Source organism: Histoplasma capsulatum, genomic scaffold (assembly GCF_000149585.1).
Source record: "Histoplasma capsulatum NAm1 scaffold_1 genomic scaffold, whole genome shotgun sequence".
NCBI lineage: Eukaryota > Fungi > Ascomycota > Eurotiomycetes > Onygenales > Ajellomycetaceae > Histoplasma > Histoplasma mississippiense.
The window spans coordinates 19,284-36,432 of NW_001813982.1; the positions used below are offsets into that span (position 1 = coordinate 19,284).

A 17,149-nucleotide genomic window follows, 5' to 3' on the forward strand; every position below is an offset into this window, starting at 1 on the left:
CGCCGAAGTCGTAAATGCGCATCTGTAGAACTGCCGGAAGGGCAGGGGAAGCCAGGTGCGGGTCGAGGAAGAGCGACGGTGTCTGGGGCTGAGCTTGCGTTTGAGCTTGGGTGGAGGGAGGGAGGGATGCGCGGGGAGCAACTGGTGAGTGTTGAGGAGGTTGAGCACGAGTTTCAGGTTTTTCTCTCTCCTCGTCAATGTCAAGATCAACTGGCCCGTTCAATCCCATGCTTCCGAATTGGACCGCAGCACGATCAACGGCATGGTTTCCAGGCATCACAACGGCCTCCTGCTGTTCCATAACACGGCGCTGTAAGTTTGCCGCACGTCCAGATCCAGTGGTAGCTTTGTACGCAGTGGCAGTATAGCCTGAGATGTGTCGGGTTTGCGATGCGTTGACGCCGGTACCGCTGGGTTGCTCTGGGGTGCTTGTTGCCACCGTGTTCGCTGCTGTCGTGCTTGTCTGTGGATGCGATACATCAGGAACCCGCTCAAGGTTTGTTTGAGTCAACTCATCTTTTGGAATCACTGGGACATGCGTTGTCTGTAAGGGGGTGGAAGTTAATGTTTCCACAGCGCGAGGGACTGTTGCTTGACGGACGACTTCTGGCTCTTCTGAAGGATGTTCAGACGGTTTCTGGAGGGGTGGTTCGGTAGGCTTAGGTGCGGTCGCTGTAGCAGGAGGAGGAGCTTTTTTCTGAGGTGGAGGCGGAGCTGGTTGAGTAAACAAACTTGCCCAGCCTTTCTTCGAACCTTCTGGGATAAGGCTGCTCTTTTGCGTAGCCTGTTCTTGGAGCTCGTTTGCGACAGCGGTAGTACCTGGTTCCGTAGAAGCCGCAATGTCTGCAACTGCAGTTTCTTCCGACTTCTCCCATGTGTCAGCTGGCACAGCAGCAGCAGCTTCGGACTCTTCTATAGCATGTACCCCAGGTTTTTCAGCACGAGTCCCATTTACGTGTCCACCCGCTCTACCACCACGTCCCCCACGACCACGATCACTCCGAGCGCGTCCGCGAGTTTCAAAACCTCCACGGCCACGGCCTCCACGATTTGGTGGTGCTGAGGTAGATTCTGCCTGCGAGAGGGGTTCTTTCGCCTTGACACGGGATCGATCAGTGTGCTTCTTTTTGACCTCACCCCACTGCGAAACATTGCCTAAACAAAGAATATTGGTGATTATCAGTATATAAAAATCAATGTAGCAGCTTGTCGCAATACACAAGGGAATAGGCCAACGAACCCTCAGTGATGCGCTCAATCGCAATTTCTAGATCCCCATCGGCATCCTCTAGTGCAAAAACAAGGTCCTCATCGGTCCAGTCTGCGAAAAGTTCTTTTATGGTCGAAAGGTTACCGGCATGCTTTTTCTTAAGTTGGCCTATTTCTCCTTCATCTTCATACGATGGCTCAGACATATTTTCCGAGTCTGCTTTGGCTGGCTTGTTGGATCGTCCACCTCTCGAGCTGTACCCACCTCTGCCGCCACGAGCAGACCCCCGACCACGAGAGCCGGATGGCCTGAATTGAACTTCAGACATGACTGTGAGAGATTATTTTTATGAAGATGCCAGCAAAGGAGCAAGGAAGAAGAAGGCGATTGCGGTAGGAGAGGGTGGAGCAGGCTGAGAACGTTCACGAGCTTAAACAACGAGGGAAAAAAGACAGCTGGCGGCGAGGGCCAAGACGGGAGGCAAAAAAGGCAAAAAAGGCAAAAAGTAAACAGCAAAGAGGACAAAACTCGATCTCTTGAAAGAGAACAAACCCAGGAGAAACAACAGAGAGTTTGGATGACGGAGCGGTCGGGGGGGTAGGTCTTGAAGACACAAAAGGATGGTTGGGAGGCTAAGAATATGTCGCGTTTCTCTCTTTCTTTGCTTTCTTGGCTGGGCGGCTCAAAGTCCAGTTCTGTCCCAATTGGGAAGAATTTACGTGAGCTCGCGCTAGGTTGGGCGCCAAACCACTGTAACCGCTGCAGGAAGCAGATGCACGTACAACCACAACCACGATTGCGATTGCAATTATAACTGCGATCGCTTACCCACTGCCTAGAGGTATCTCACTAGTCCAGCCACCTGTTGCTGGCTAACTTCCACCAACTTCGTCGGGTTCCCTCTCGCTTATTTGTTCCTGCCACTGCTTTGCCAATCACTCACTCAGCAGCAATCTGAGAGGAGGGGTCAAACATCCGCGGTGAATGGGAGAACTAGTGCTCAGTTACTGCACAATTACGGGCGAACCGGGTGGTGAATGAGGGCCGATGGAGGCTACCAGAGTACATTGCTTAAGGTCGCTATCAAAACAATGTCCCCAATTTGGCCGTTCTACTCAAGAATCTCGCCGGCTTCTGTCCTTTCTCCACGGCCATGAGTCTAGCAAACCGTTGGCCCGGTCGACACAGTCCTCGACTCCAAATCGTCATCCAAATAATCCCGACAACAGATTGAGTGCCTCTAGCAAGGACACCGACAAACACTTGAGCTCTATCCTAGACCACCCGCTTTTCCGAATAGTCCCTGCTAAGCCATTACCTCAGAGAGATCATAATGGTAATCAGGCTCAAAATGTACCCAATGCTGGAAAGAAATTAGCGAAGGATCCTCTACAACTCCTGGACGAATTAATAGCATCCGGACGAGCTGACCATAACACCCTTTACCGTTGTCTACGAGAGTATGGGGCCCCTTCGATCCCTTCAAAACTACCTAATGTCATTGAAGCTTCTAGCGTGGGATCGAGAATCGTTGCATGGTACTCCGCCGCGGATTTTGAATCAAGAATGCTTTTTTTCGGTAGCCGCCCTACTATGGGCATAGTCATGCCATATATGGTCGTTGATCGACTTCAAAACACGATTATCAAATGGGTGAAGATGGTGTATACGGCGCCTTCGAGTGACGGCCTTGCGAATTCCCTCCTACCCACACAACGCCTCTGCCTAATAAACCTTTTACGTGAGTTTGTCACCGCCGAGATAAAGTATGGTCATGGCATTCAGTCCGCTTTGAAGTACTATATCCGTGTCTGCGAAATATTACCTCCAGGTGATAAATTCAGTGGTTCGAAACATGATCCTTTCCGTGCGTCATTACGAACCGTAGGATCCGATTTGGCTATGTGGATTTCGAGCCACAACAAAACCCCCGAAGTCCAGGAGGTTCCTGTTGCCCTGTTCGATGAATTCCGTATGCTCTCTGACCAGTTTTCCAATAGCAAGTACTTCTGGGGAGCTTGTTTACCATTGTATCACCCCACCAAGCCAGATGTTAAGCCAGCCTTATCTTATATGAAATACGGACCCGCGAGTCGCGGGACGCGAATCCACCCAACCATGCAGAAACACTTGTTACGATTATCGTTGGACGCGGCGCAGCTGTGCCTTGAACAAAAATTGTACTCGGAGGCATCTTGGTTGCTGACCCATGCCAAACAATTTATTCGGGGCGAAGAGCTTATCTCCTCCGAACAGCCCTCAGAGAGGTCCAACCAACTAACGACTCTTGGATATGATCCATTATTGGCTGGAATGTGTGTACAATAGACTTGCCACTTCCCTGCTGTAGGGGCAATCAAGCCGCGCTTTTATATGCTTTTCTCATTTGATTGGAAGCTTTTCAGAAATGGAGCACCTCTTTTGACAGAATCCTAGTAAATATTTTGATCTAGTCGAGTATATTTAATGGCAAAGTTTCTTAAGTCAAGGACAATGGGTAGCTGAAATAGGTTCTTTATTGTGAAAGGGGTTGGGAATTTCACTGAAGAAGTAATGAGAGTGATCATCCCTCCTCACGCTTGACGGGACCGAGGCAACTTGGCCCGGTAGAATAATACCTAGGGATAGCGATGGATTCGCTATTCGCTCCATTCCGTAGCAATCCGTACAACTCCTCTTCATCCCTATTCCTTGCGGCCCATGCGAACGGAATCTATGTTAGTGTCTTGCATTCGCATCGCCACTTCCTGTTTCAAGCAGTAGCTCCGCGATACTGCTGTGGCTACTCAATACAGCGGCTGACAACAATGTGTCGATCCGTCAAAAAGTCAACAATGGCTTGTATCCCTACTATTAACAAGGCACTGGCTCATATCAACTGAGGCCCAGCCACAAGAAACAAGCTTACAATATCTTCGTATCCTCTGCAGGCATCCAAAAGTTGCTATCATTGGCTTGCTCAGTTACCAGCAACTCAACTGGCCCGGGCATGGCCTTCTCTGGAGGCCACTATAAGCGGCGGTCAGCCAGAGCCGAAGCAGGAGTACTCCTGATATACTGTTTCCTGAAACAACAATTCCGGTACTTCTCCGCTCCTTCGAGATGCCGCTGAGTTTAACGGGAAAGCTCCTCCATCCGAGCTTGTGTGAAATGCATGCTCTGTATCTCTTTCCAGTAGAATGCGAATAATTGAGAGATAAGGTCGTTTGCCAGTGCAAAATGAAAAATAACAATGGGAATCGGTCTGGAGGATGCAAAGCTGGCGATTTATTTTATTAAGGAGGAGTTCTACTCCTATTTCATACATGCACTCTGCAGCTAACCGGAGATGGGGTACCGCCAAACCGATCAGTGGCCTCTAGCGCATCCCTCCGCACAAGCATCAGATCCACAGGTGGGCTTCCCCGTCCGTTGCAGGGGTGGCGAATGCTGTGGTAGTAGAGTGGTATAAAACCCAGTTGCTGGTGGTTGGAGTAACTCTCAATCGGTTAGGTTTTGCATGGTAGTTTGACCATGCTCCTTCCTACAATAGCTCTCCGTCAGTCCCCAAAGGAGCCTAGGAGAAGGAGCCAATAATTGCAAGGTTCCGTCAGAAGAGGTGTCCGTCTGGTTTTATTCGTGCAGCCCAAGTCAACACCTGGAGCTCCAAGCAGAGGTTCAACGATATTGGTACGGCCGTTTATTGCTACGAAGGAGGGAGAGTTGTTCCGTATGTGGCATCCTTGCAATTATGGTCAATTGTGTTACTGAGTACCAAGTTAGCAGATGCCTTATTTCATGTCCTAGTGGCCTATATCAAAGCTGATTTGCTTCCATTCTAGGTTACATGACATTTGAGCAGGTTAAGGTTTAACTCAGAACCGCGAAAAGACGAGTGTCAGTAACTGTAATCGGGTTGATATCACATTCATTCTGACTTCAGACAGCTCGCGAGGACGAGCGCGACCGGCAGGGTAGCAAAAGACATCCCGCTGCGGCACGGGTGGATGTGAGATTCAGCGCACAGCCTGAACTAGGCTCGTGTTTGGGAGAGGGGAAGGGACGGCTTTAAGAATCCAACTTGCGGAATAAATGGTAATGGAAGAGCAAAACATTTGACAAGTCGTGTATATCCTTCAACACATGATGGACACTTTGGGCATGGTATTGTCTGAGAGATCGATCGATATAGGAAAGGTTGAAACATGGACTTCTTCATGGAGCATCAACCACTGTTCAGTGTTAAAAATAGAAGAGCTGTCTCGAGTGTCTAACCACTTATTATTAGCCTCCCGCTCAAGTGGCTTGGTTTATCTCTTCCCACACCACAAACCAGGAACCTACCCTGCAGCGGTGCTTCACGTCGCCACGCGATCTGGACCTTGAGCTGACTGACCCATTTAGCCCCAGACGTCGCAACCACATCCAGCCTCCAACCTCTCACCTCCTGAACACTGCTGTGTCGCCATCATCACCCTCATCATCTCCATCACTTTCTATCTCAGTCTACAATTCCTTTCAAGCTTCTTTTTCATCTACATTCACCAAACACGCCGTTTGGACCGTATATCTGGCCCAATCGCACATTTGCCTCCTCACTGTTCCGCTCCGCATTTGCTTGTTCCCTCGGCCGCTTCAACTTCTACACAACTGCCAGTCACTCAACAATTACCACCATGGCCACTGAAGCAGTCAATGGAGGTATGTATTAAACTGGTTTGTGTTCCTAGAGTGACGCCCCAGTACTATCTATGGAGTACTGTAATCTAGCGTCTTCTGCTGCTAGTTTACTTTCCAACTATATATTCAAACCTGATGGATGCGCTATCTCAATTACCATTGTGGAGCTTTCTTCTGGCACACAATTCATTTATTTCTTTAAAAAACTAATCATATCGACCCGTAGCTCCCGCGCCAAGCGAAACTCCGAAAGAGGATACCAACAACACTGCTGGCGTGGACGCTGGTAAATCAACCGCGGTGGACGGGGACGCGCCTACGGAGGTCAGCGCACCCGAAACGGGAGTTGCTACGTCAGCTAGCACCGAGAAAGATGCCGACAGCTCTGCAAAAAACGCGGGAGATAAGCACGAGCGCGCCAATGCAACCGAGGATGCCAACCAAACGCGAAAAGATGAACCTGCGACAAAAAAACAGAAAACCGATGCCGCACCGCCCAAGGCAGCAAGTGGATCCCAAACCAGCACTGCGGAAAATGGCGATCAGAAGAGGGGTCCAGGAAGACCGAAGAAGAGCGGGACAAGAGAGAAACCGGAAAGGAAAACCCCTAAGCCTCGCGCGACTGAGGGAGTTGGAAGCAGAACTAGGAGTCGTGTTCAGGCATAGAAACGACTGTTATGTACTCCATACGGGGAGTATCGCTAATATTCTCAGCTTCTGCGGGTTTCAGCGCACTCCTTCGATTCTCGTGCTCCCTAACCCAACTTGTCGTTGGCCATGTTTAGTGGTTGAGCTCTGATTCTTTCTTGTCTATGTTTTTGTATTTTTCACAAAAAAAAAATCTTTTTTCTTCTCATTCTGTTTAAATAATTTCTGGGCTCAGTTCTTTTCCACGTGCGCCTTTTATTTTATTTTTTTTTTATTTTTCCCCATTCGCTATCTCTTTCATTTTCTCTCTATCTTATTTCGGCTTGTGGACATACTAAGGCGCACCTCGGAATTGAGTGACCAGGGGGCCAATGGACAAAAGAAGGCCCCTGTCATTATGGGACAACAAAACATTACAAAATTAAACGGGTGTTCAAAATGTTAAAAATGTTAAAATATTTCACAGGGCTCTTTTTCTATTACCTGTTGCACTGTTCTGCATTGCTTAAACATAATTTTGTGACTGGCTAATCTTTTTTCGGCAAATGTAAGCGGCTGATAAAAGACGCTGCCTATTTTAGTTGAAACAAAAAAAATTGTGTGATTTATGAAACGAAATCAGAATTTCCCTTTTTCGAGCAAATACTGTATATGGTGCATATCCAGATTGAGTGTGCGAATTGACAGGCGTTTATTGTGTTAGGGAATACTCCGTAGTTGTAGAGAAACGTAAGGAATTTCTTCTGTCACTGTCACCCAAATACTGTGTTCATCGTTGCTGGCCTCAAGCGCTTCCGCGATTGAATATCTCTTACCTTGATATTTTCGGACGACATTATTCTTCTTAACTATAGACCTATCCCATGTGCGTAACAAAGGAGTCGGCTGCTTCCACCCTCGTCGGCGTTTGGGGATTGCGTCTTCCCTCCACCACTCCACGACCTCGATTTCGCCGAAGTCTCCACCAGCGCTCCACCGCTTGCAACCACCCATACTCCGACAGTAAGGGTAGATATACACCTTAACGCTCCCTAATTCTTCTCCGCGAACACGGAAAGACCCAAAAGCAAAAGGTCGTTTATGCCGTTCTTCGAGTAGTCCGACTTTGCTACAGAGCATGGATCGGTAAGTCGCTACGTTCTGAACTGTCATATGCCCGACAAACCGGCAACCGTTGCAGCCTATGCTGCTGGCGCCTCCCTAGCCGCTATCACCCTCTTCTACGTCTTCGGCCCCAATTTCACGATCGACGGCGAGGAATCGAATGACAGCGGCAGGAGAAAAGGGATTGTTGGCCTGTTGAACCCGTCCAATGACTGCTTTATCAACTCTATCCTTCAAGCCCTGGCTGGCCTAGGCGACCTCCGCTTATACCTGATCCGAGAACTACATCGACGCCAGCTGGAGGGGCCGGAAATACACAATGTCTTACCGGATGCCGAAAGCGTTCCGCGTGGAGAAACGCCTGAGATGGTTCGCGACTTGCAGCAAGCACCCGTTACCAGAGCCTTGAAGGAGATGCTCGACAGCTTGAATGAGCGGCCGATATACAGGAAGACAATATCAGCGCGTGGGTTTATTGTGGCTCTGGAGACGGCGTTTCAGACGCGAATCAGTCGGAATCAGCAGGATGCCCAGGAATTTTTGCAAATTATTGCAGAACGGCTCTGTGACGAATACCACGCCGGTCTTAAGGCAAGGGAAAGGGCAGTCAAGCGCTCCCTCAATGGCAATGCTGATGACTCGATGTTGGATGTGAAGTCTGCAAATGGATACAGTGCTGGAAACAGTGACTCGGAATTAGACGACGGATCGCCGTCCGCCGATGCGACAGTGGAGACTTTAGATGCTGAATTTCCTTTCCCTTTCGAAGGGAAGATGGAGTCTCAAATAGAATGTCAATCGTGTCACTATAAGTACAAACCAAACCAGACATCATTCGTCAACCTTACACTGCAAGTGCCCCAGCAAAGCTCTGCTACGTTAAGTTCGTGCTTCGACGGCCTGCTTAAAACGGAATATATAGATGATTTCCGTTGTGACAACTGCGTGCTTCTTCACGCACATCAGATGAAGACAGCAGAAATGAAGAAGGCTACCTCGGACCGGGAAATCAAGCGGCTAAACCGCGACATATCACTCATAAAAGAAGCGCTTGAGATTGACCCAGAAACCATTCCCAAGGGCATCAGTATGCCAAATGTTGAAAACGTCCCGAAACGCAAGATTGCCCGACACATGCGAATCACATCCTTCCCCAAAATAATCGCCATACACCTGTCCCGTTCGATCTACGGCCAGAACAACTCTACAAAGAATGCCGCCAAGGTGTCGTTTCCCGAACGAATGCCCATCGGCGGCATCCTCGACCAGAAATGGTACAAGCTGCTGGGGATAGTCTGTCACAAGGGCAGCCATCATAGCGGCCATTACGAATCCTTTCGGCGCAACCATCTCTACGCCCCCTTCTCCACCCCAGACGCTTTCCGCTCTTACTCGCAAAGTCGCTCAACAAGCAGAAACCCATCCACTGCCCCGAGTCCCAAAATTATCCCCAAACAAAAGACTCCTGCTGGCCAGGATTTCGATGCTAGCCCTATTACCCTATGTGATGACACCACATCTCCATTAGCGTCCAGTACTTCCCTCTCTGCCCCTTCCGCCCCCCTTACCAGTACAAACGGAGGAACGTCCCTCCCCCTCTCTCCGGCCTCGCAACAATCAACTACACTCCTACATCAAGAACCACCTCAACAAAAGAACAATGACTCCGTCTCATCATTTGCTACGCCGCGACTCACCCTATCTCCATCATCAGATGCTGATATATCGTCCTCCTCTAGTCTAAGGCACCAGTCGAGCACGAAGGCAACAACGAAAACGGTGGTGCCGGGTGCTGGACTCCAGTCCCGCATCCGGCGGAAGAAAAGGGCGAATGACCGCTGGTGGCGGATCAGCGATGATAAAGTTAAAGAATGCAAAACTAGCGATGTGTTGGGGATGCAGAGAGAGGTGTATTTGCTTTTCTACGAAATGGAAAGGCCGGGTGATGATGAGCAAGATTAAATCATTCTATGTCAGGGATAGAGACGGGGGGAGGGGGGAATAATTTGTGTTCCCTTTCATTGATATTTTTATTTTATTTATTATCTTCTTATCTTTATTTTGGAAAGCATCACCATCACCTTTGCATAACTACCTCATATAGTCAGAACAACAAATAAAGTTCTACACCGATCCTGGCGAAACTGATACTGGTTTTGCTAAGATTTTGAAGGATTAACTAGAATACCTAGACACATCTAAGTACTATGCAAAAATTCTATTTTGATGGGCTGAATGGAATTCCACGATGCGCAGATGTATGATGACAATGTTCATCCCAGGAATATAATATAATGACTGTGGAAGAAAGCCCAGAAAGGATAAGGTTCCTGACACAGGCATTCATGAATTACCTACCAGATTCGAACTGTCTACACGAAGCATTCTGGAAAACAAGCAGCCAAAATGACCTTCACATCATTCTTGATAACTAGAGGGATAGGGATGTCCTCGCTGAGTGATGAGAAGATACCAAAAGAGTGTTTCGAGCATAGAAACTAATTTTACAAGCTACTGTAAGATATCAAGACAAAATCCCGTTCGTCGATTGGTATGCCATGTTAACAGAATTTAACGTTGCATGGGGATATGCGGGAGCATTCCCCCAGAGCGGGAGTTTGTGGGAATGCCTACGATTGATCATTTCAGAGCTACGGCACCACTGTTCGAACTGAACGTGTCGTTTCGCTCTCTGGATTTAACGTGGGATAGTTATGGTAAATGCAGTTTCGTGATAATCCCAGAGCAAATCGGAGTTTCAGGAGGGACTTTGGAAAAGCCCACACCGATTGTTCCTGTTGGACGGGGTGGTATTTGCTTTAGCATGAGGTAAAATTTATCGAACGGTGAATAAATCACGACGAAGTACCCCGCAATCCGATTCCAGCCAGTAGAATCTTCTGTATGTTCGATATGAAGAGCGGATCAACGTCGTTAACTGCCGGACCAAGCGGCTGATGGAAAAATCAGGATGAAGACATTCCTCAAGTCAAGAAACGCATTTCCCAACGAATCTTGTGATTGGTCTGCCCATCGGTATGCTCCCGAAGAGCTGATTGATCATTGCAGAAAAACCTAAGGCCTAGGTTTGGTTAGTCAACTACGCAGTAGTCACAGCACGACCAGGCTGGCTGGCTCATATCATCGAATGGGGAGGTGCCGCCGCACTTCCAGATGAGGTAAGGTATGAAATGGATCGATGAGTTCAGCTGCCGAAAACACTCCGATCAGAAGTTATTTTGTTCCGTTTCAATGTAATAATTCGATCTCCCAGATCCCAGAGTAGCTCATAGAGGCGGCATTCGAGGTAGGGGAACAGCACGTCCTCATAACTGGCCCTTGGGCGAGGCAAGGGCTACAAATCCCTGATTGAAGAATAATAGCGGACAGCGGATAGCGTGTGCACAGCGCATGGGCAGGGACTATCGTTCGCATGGGGCCCTGCATGCCAATTGACTTGCTCATCTCGGTTCAAGCGCACCATCGCCCATCGAATCACTGCGCACGGGGAGCCGGGATGCGAAACCATCATTCTAGAATGCGTCCAAAGCGGAGAAACTAGTGCAAGTCGCCGTTTAAAGACGGTTTCTTCGTGCTTGCTGAAGATTCACAACCGAGTCAACAACCCTCGTCGCCCACGCGGCCAATCCCGCCAGTAGCCAGACGAATGGAATAGACAAAGCGAGAGACAAGCCAGTTTCGGTGGTCGTTCGCCACAGTCTTTAGGCGCCATGATTGGTGGTTATCAGGGAATGATGCTGGTGGTGGGTGATCTTTAGCTCGAGGACGACAAAGAAGCAACTATCTGCCCGAAGTCAAAGTTCTTCCCTCCGGTTTCCCTCTTGTTCAAAATATCCCCTGCGCTTCTTTAATTTCCTTTTGCCCCGGCTCCAAACCCGTGGACCCCTCAGAAGGCCAAAAGCTGACCCAGAGAGGGCTTGTTCTGCTATTAATACCTGCAACGAAAACCCCAATACCATCCCTCGCTTCTGCAATTCATTCGGTCTGTGGAAACCAAGGCAGCTTTCCCACTTTCGCCTTTTTGAATATCTTCACTATGACCTCCGACGCGAACGTTGCGATTCCGCATATTGAAGCAGATGTCTGTTCCGTCATTCCATGTAGTCTTTGTTTTTGCCAGAGCACAAGGTTCAGCGATTAACTAGAGGTTGTGTGTATTTGTAGGCCAATGAGGATACCGACTCTGCATTCGAGGGCTCGTGAGTTTCCCAGCGCTTCCCATTTTGCTTTGGGAATAGAACTTGGGAAGTATCGCTCGCTCCTTAATAGGAAATGTTTTTACGTATTGTTACTGATTCGTGGTTTTTGATAATGTCGCACAGCCTGGGAAGTGCCAGTTATGCCACGACCCTCGCCTCCAGTGTAAAAAATTATGTGTAAGGAATTTCTCCCCTCTATCGGCTCCTTCTTGGATATTTTTCCCCCTGCATTTCAAGAGTTCTAACAGCCTACTAGATATGCGGTACGGGGAAACATCCACGCAAATACGGCGCTCATTCTACCCGTTTCTGCTATGCCCAATAAGCCAACTATTTAACATTTATGATTGCGATGGCTGATTATACGATCGCCTGCTGCGACCCTTTGGGACTTTAGAACGGAAGACGTTACAATTCGTTCCGTGCAGGGCAATATATTCTGGTGAGAGCACAGTCTCCTCACCAGATGCTTGCGCTGGAAAAACCAAGACTAACATAATCTCGCTCCCTCGGTCAGCCAAATGATGAGGATGAACAGGATCGCATGGACTTGGTAAGGATTCCGGAAGCATAATCCGGTTTGCACCCTTTATATATTGGTGAATGGTACCTTTGAAGAATAATCAATGCTCATCCAGCCGCGCCCCTCAAAAATAGACCCACCACATCTACAAACTGCTCTTAGGTGGAGAGATATATATTTCCCCGATTAAACCGAACCCACAGCGAGTCCTTGACATTGGAACAGGAACTGGTACGGCGTTGGTTTCGTATCCATATCTATCTTGTTTTTCCTCGCGACTATCTGACATCTCTCGAAACAGGAATATGGGCCATTGACTTTGCAGAGTAAGGCCTACAAACTACGATTCTAGTTTCTTCGTATGCGAATTATATCTAACTCGATTACGATAAATGCAGCGCACACCCTGAATCTCAGGTAGTAGGTGAGCATTATTCTTTTCCAGAATGCTCTCCAATAATTTCCCATGGACCATTATTATCTTAACATTCAATTTATAGGAAATGATCTGAGCCCCATCCAACCATCATGGTAAATAAATTATGCTTTAGCAACACCCTCTCTCAGCCCAAAAATTTTTCTATCTTCATTGGTTCTTTCTTTTTCATCTGTTAGCACAAAACAGCCAACTCGCTTCAACCTGTAGGGTTCCCACAAACTGTGTCTTTGAAATCGACGATCTCGAAGCGACATGGCCATACACCCGACCATTCGACTTCATACATGCGCGCGAACTAGCCGGATCGATCGCCGACTTCGACAAACTTTTCGAACAGGCGTATCAGAACCTGGTTCCGGGAGGGTATTTTGAGATCCAGTCCATCGAGCCGTGTTTCTATAGCGATGACGGTACGCTTGCGAAGGCAAATCACGCGGTGGATTGGGTGAGACTAGAATTCGAGGCTAGTTCCCAGTTCGGGAAACCGTTGGAGATCGTGCCGCTGCTTCCGGAGAAGTTGAAGAAGGCCGGGTTCCAGGATGTTACGACCCAACTTAAGAAGGTGAGAGGCTCCTACATGCCTGCCCCTCCCATTCCCTTCTCCATATCTTCTTCCCCTGCTTCTCCCACGAAAATTACGCGAAACCATATCAAAAAATATTTATATATATAATATATTTAGCTCCCACTCGGCACCTGGCCCAAGGACAAGAAGCTGAAAGAAGTCGGGCGATTCCAGCAGTTGCAGGTATTGCAGGCGCTGGAACCGTACTCACTCTTTCTCTTTACGAAAATTCTGGGATGGACCGTCGAGGAGACCCAGGTGCTTCTAACAGGCGTACGCAAAGATATCAAAAGTCGAGATATACATATGTACTGCTGGGTACATTTCACGCGAGCTCAGAAACCCGAAAATCCCTCTACCCCCTAGAGTAAAGGGAAGTCGGAGGCGAAATTATTCCGGCGAGCAGGAAGTACCATCTATCCATTAAATGGGGATGATTCGCCTCATACAATAAATAAAGGGGAAAGGGATGAGCGGGTTGTTGAAGAACTCTTTCCTTTTCGGTTTTTGAATGGAATTTATTGTCCATGGTTGTTATTTATCAATGCTGTCCTCGCTTTTGTTCTTTATCTTTCGTTTTCTTCTTTGGCATTTGCATTGATGATCTCTGACGAACATATAGCGATATCATTCCCCCTTCTTGCAGTTTTAATTCGTTTATTCATTGCTGGTCTCTTTTTTTTCTTATTTCTTCATTCAACTTTTCTCTTTTGTGCATTGGTATATTCTCGGCAGAAATCTCCCAGGATACAAATAATATATTTAATTTTATTCCAGCATCGTAATCCGATTCAAATGTATGGCGTCAACGTGGAATTTAGCCCACAATTTGAGTGGGGACTTAGACGATATTCAATAAAACCAAACCTAATGGCTAAGGCGTCGGTTTTCGGCACCAAAGATTGTGCGTTAATCTCGCAGCGTGGTCGCAAATTGATTTTCTTTTTTACTTTCATTTTTATATGGTCCATGATATGATATCTCGGCGATAATTTGGATTGGTCAACGACAGTAGTAGGATGATGACTAATATTCCATGCACCCCAAGTTCCATCCTGGATAAGTCGACATTCAATAAGGCAAACCTCAGAAATAGACTGTCATTCCCAATATCAGTCCTGAAACACCAATCTTGGCCACAGTCAGCGGCGCTTGCGCCTAAACTCGATATTCAAGAGCTTGTTGAAGAGGAAAAGACTCGGTATTATAGCCCCGCTAGATTTTATCCAGCCCGACTTGGTGAAGTCCTCAATGGCAGGTATCAACTTGCGACAAAGCTTGGTCACGGTTCGAATTCGACAGTTTGGTTGGCACGGGATCGAACTCTTGGTCCATCGAAACTAGATCATATGGTTGCTAATCAATTCCTCTAGATGGCGCTGGTTAAAAGGGAAATACGTTACTGTCCAAATCAATGCCAATATTCGTCAATCACACAAACGTACCGCACGATCCGAGCTGGATACACTGCGAATCCTTTCTGAGACCAACCGTCACCATCAGGGCTGGCCGTTTGTCAGGCATCTTCTTGATTCGTTCACGCTCAAGCCCAACTCTGGAAATGACCATTTAAGCCTTGTTCTTGAACCCTTACGAGAACCTCTGTGGATATAGCAGAAGAGATTTGGTGGGATCATCCCATCGGGTATTCTGAAGTTGATTCTTCAGATGATTCTTCACGGGCTGAATTATATCCACTCTGAGTGTCGTATCATCCATGCTGGTTTGTTTGCTTGTTTGTTTGTTTGTTTTTTTCAATGATTCACATCGGTACGAATACGTTTCGCTAACCAGTAGCAGATTTGAAGCCGGACAAATATCATGGTCAAGCTAGAGGATCCATCCTTACTAGAGGAAGCTGCTGCGGACGAATTTAAAAAATCCATTACCGCAAAAGGTATGTCCCGACGGCCGTACGATATACCTTGCTCGAAACAACTATGGTCCTCCGCGAAGCACCACCGGCATTGTTCGTATTGTGGATTTTGATCAGTCTGTCCGTGGAGACAAGCCGAACAGCGGCTGTATCCAGGCCGAGGTCTATCGACCACCAATAGTGATTTTAGATGCTGCCTATTCGTATAGTGCCGACATATGGAGTTTGGGTGTGATGGTATGTTAGTAAAAAGAATTTGTGGTTCATGGCGGGGCTGGTCGCTGATATGCCCATCACGGACAGTTGTGGTACATAATTGAAGATAGAAAGCTTTTCGAAAACGTATATTCTGTGGCTACTGATGAGTATGATGAAGCTGGCCATCTCGCACACATCGCTGCACTGCTTGGTTCTCCTCCAAAAGATCTTTTAGACAGGGGAAAGAGAACGCATCTTTTTTATGGACCTGGAGGTGGGTAAAAAACATGATTGATTCGCCACCTGTCACTGATATAATGTCCATAGGAATCTGCAAGAGTCAAGCCCCGCCAAGTTTCAATTTCAACAATATGCTCGTTCATATGCATGGTGAGGACAAGAATATGTTTATCAAGTTCATCAAACGGATGCTTAAATGGGAGCCAGAAGAGCGGAGCACTGCTAAAGAATTGCTCCAAGATCCTTGGCTTTATGCGGAGTTTGAAGAAGATTGAAGACACGCCTACTAGGTTGCATAGAATGGCAGTCGTATCCCTAGTTGGATGATTTGTATGTCAATTCCGAGGTGGCACTCACTCAACATTGAATATGAACCGGAAATTCTCAGGATCGTAAAAAAGGCAATGTTTAAAAAAAGCAGGAATTACAAAGAAACGTGTTATGAAAGCTCCCACAATTTCATCAAGCCGACTTGCACAGAGGCTATTACTCGACTGCAACTAAGCCAATCGCGTCAACGCTCTTCACACGCTGAACAATAGCATGGATAACTAGGAACGCGCATACTGAAAATTGGACTGGTCCTCCTGAGCGTCATTAACGCTCTCCTTCGAATAGACGACGATTCCGTCTTCGTAGACATGGAGCGAAGTTAGACGGGATGTTGTTCCCCGGAAAACCTGGCCCGAGGCTCGCATCTTCGGGTCTTGGTCAGAGGTATGATGCGGTGCGCCTCTATTCGACAGACAGCGATAGGAACAGGGGGATTGGCAAGCACTGATGAGGTCGCATACGCAAACTTGACCTCGTCGGCTCCAGCCAACTTCTTGTTCTTCTCCAGCTTATCTTTAATAATATCCTCGTGGTTTGGATGTGCGATGGTCCCTTCCCAGACGAACTTGACAAAGTCTTTAGACATCAATTCACGCATAAACTCTTCCCTTCACACCCGGTATTCACGGAAGAGGCGCTGAAGATCTGTTTCTATTTCGAGGTTGTGCAAGTACGCGAATCATATCTCTCACGGTGAAAGAAAACGGCTGGGCTGGCATCCAAAGTGACGGACGCGTCCCTGTTATTATTATTATAACACATATCCGAAAAAAAAAAAAAAAAAAAAAAAAAAAAAAAAAAAAAAAGGTTTTTTTTGCGAAATGTAACAAAAATTAATAATAAATGTAGCAATTGACCAATTTCACAACAACAATCCGGCGTTTTTCATTTGTTTTCCTTCCCCATGCCCACAAGTCAAACAGGCGCGAAAAAAGTTGTTCAAATCAAAGGGAAAAAGTTGCAGGAGATATAAATAAGAAGGCAAGTTACTAGTTTAAAGTTAGTTCGTTGCAATGCATATTTGTCGAGCCGTGTAATACCGTTTATAAACTGGAACATCATCACTATTTCTTTTCCTTTTTCGTTTTTTTTTTTTTTTTTTTTTTTCGTGTTCATGAGAATCACCACCACCCC

At 47.3% G+C, this 17,149-nt stretch overlaps 5 protein-coding genes across 5 annotated transcripts in view; 4 read left to right on the forward strand and 1 right to left on the reverse strand.

Moving 5' to 3' along the window:
* HCAG_00005 (conserved hypothetical protein) overlaps positions 1–1,538 on the reverse strand; it is a gene marked incomplete at both ends in the record, with an annotated part of 2,798 nt that extends 1,260 nt beyond the window's left edge. Inside the window, 2 exons of the mRNA XM_001542909.1 lie at positions 32–1,155; positions 1,241–1,538. Of these exons, the coding sequence (XP_001542959.1) occupies positions 32–1,155; positions 1,241–1,538 (1,422 nt within the window). The remainder of the gene's footprint in view (positions 1–31; positions 1,156–1,240) is intronic.
* A 719-nt stretch (positions 1,539–2,257) lies between these two features.
* HCAG_00006 (predicted protein) lies at positions 2,258–3,538 on the forward strand (the record flags this gene model as incomplete). The annotated part of the gene is made up of 1 exon (XM_001542910.1): positions 2,258–3,538. One exon carries the CDS (start codon positions 2,258–2,260, stop codon positions 3,536–3,538), a length of 1,281 nt encoding a protein of 426 aa, XP_001542960.1.
* Positions 3,539–5,865: 2,327 nt separating this feature from the next.
* HCAG_00007 (predicted protein) lies at positions 5,866–6,535 on the forward strand (the record flags this gene model as incomplete). Its single annotated transcript, XM_001542911.1, has 2 exons — positions 5,866–5,890; positions 6,096–6,535. The coding sequence occupies 2 exons, from the start codon at positions 5,866–5,868 to the stop codon at positions 6,533–6,535; spliced, it is 465 nt and encodes a 154-aa protein (XP_001542961.1).
* A 1,134-nt stretch (positions 6,536–7,669) lies between these two features.
* On the forward strand, positions 7,670–9,583 carry HCAG_00008 (predicted protein; the record flags this gene model as incomplete). Its single annotated transcript, XM_001542912.1, has 1 exon — positions 7,670–9,583. One exon carries the CDS (start codon positions 7,670–7,672, stop codon positions 9,581–9,583), a length of 1,914 nt encoding a protein of 637 aa, XP_001542962.1.
* A 2,782-nt stretch (positions 9,584–12,365) lies between these two features.
* Positions 12,366–13,734, forward strand: HCAG_00009 (predicted protein; the record flags this gene model as incomplete). The annotated part of the gene is made up of 6 exons (XM_001542913.1): positions 12,366–12,394; positions 12,568–12,690; positions 12,763–12,788; positions 12,865–12,895; positions 13,011–13,365; positions 13,486–13,734. The coding sequence occupies 6 exons, from the start codon at positions 12,366–12,368 to the stop codon at positions 13,732–13,734; spliced, it is 813 nt and encodes a 270-aa protein (XP_001542963.1).
* Positions 13,735–17,149: the final 3,415 nt, after the last annotated feature.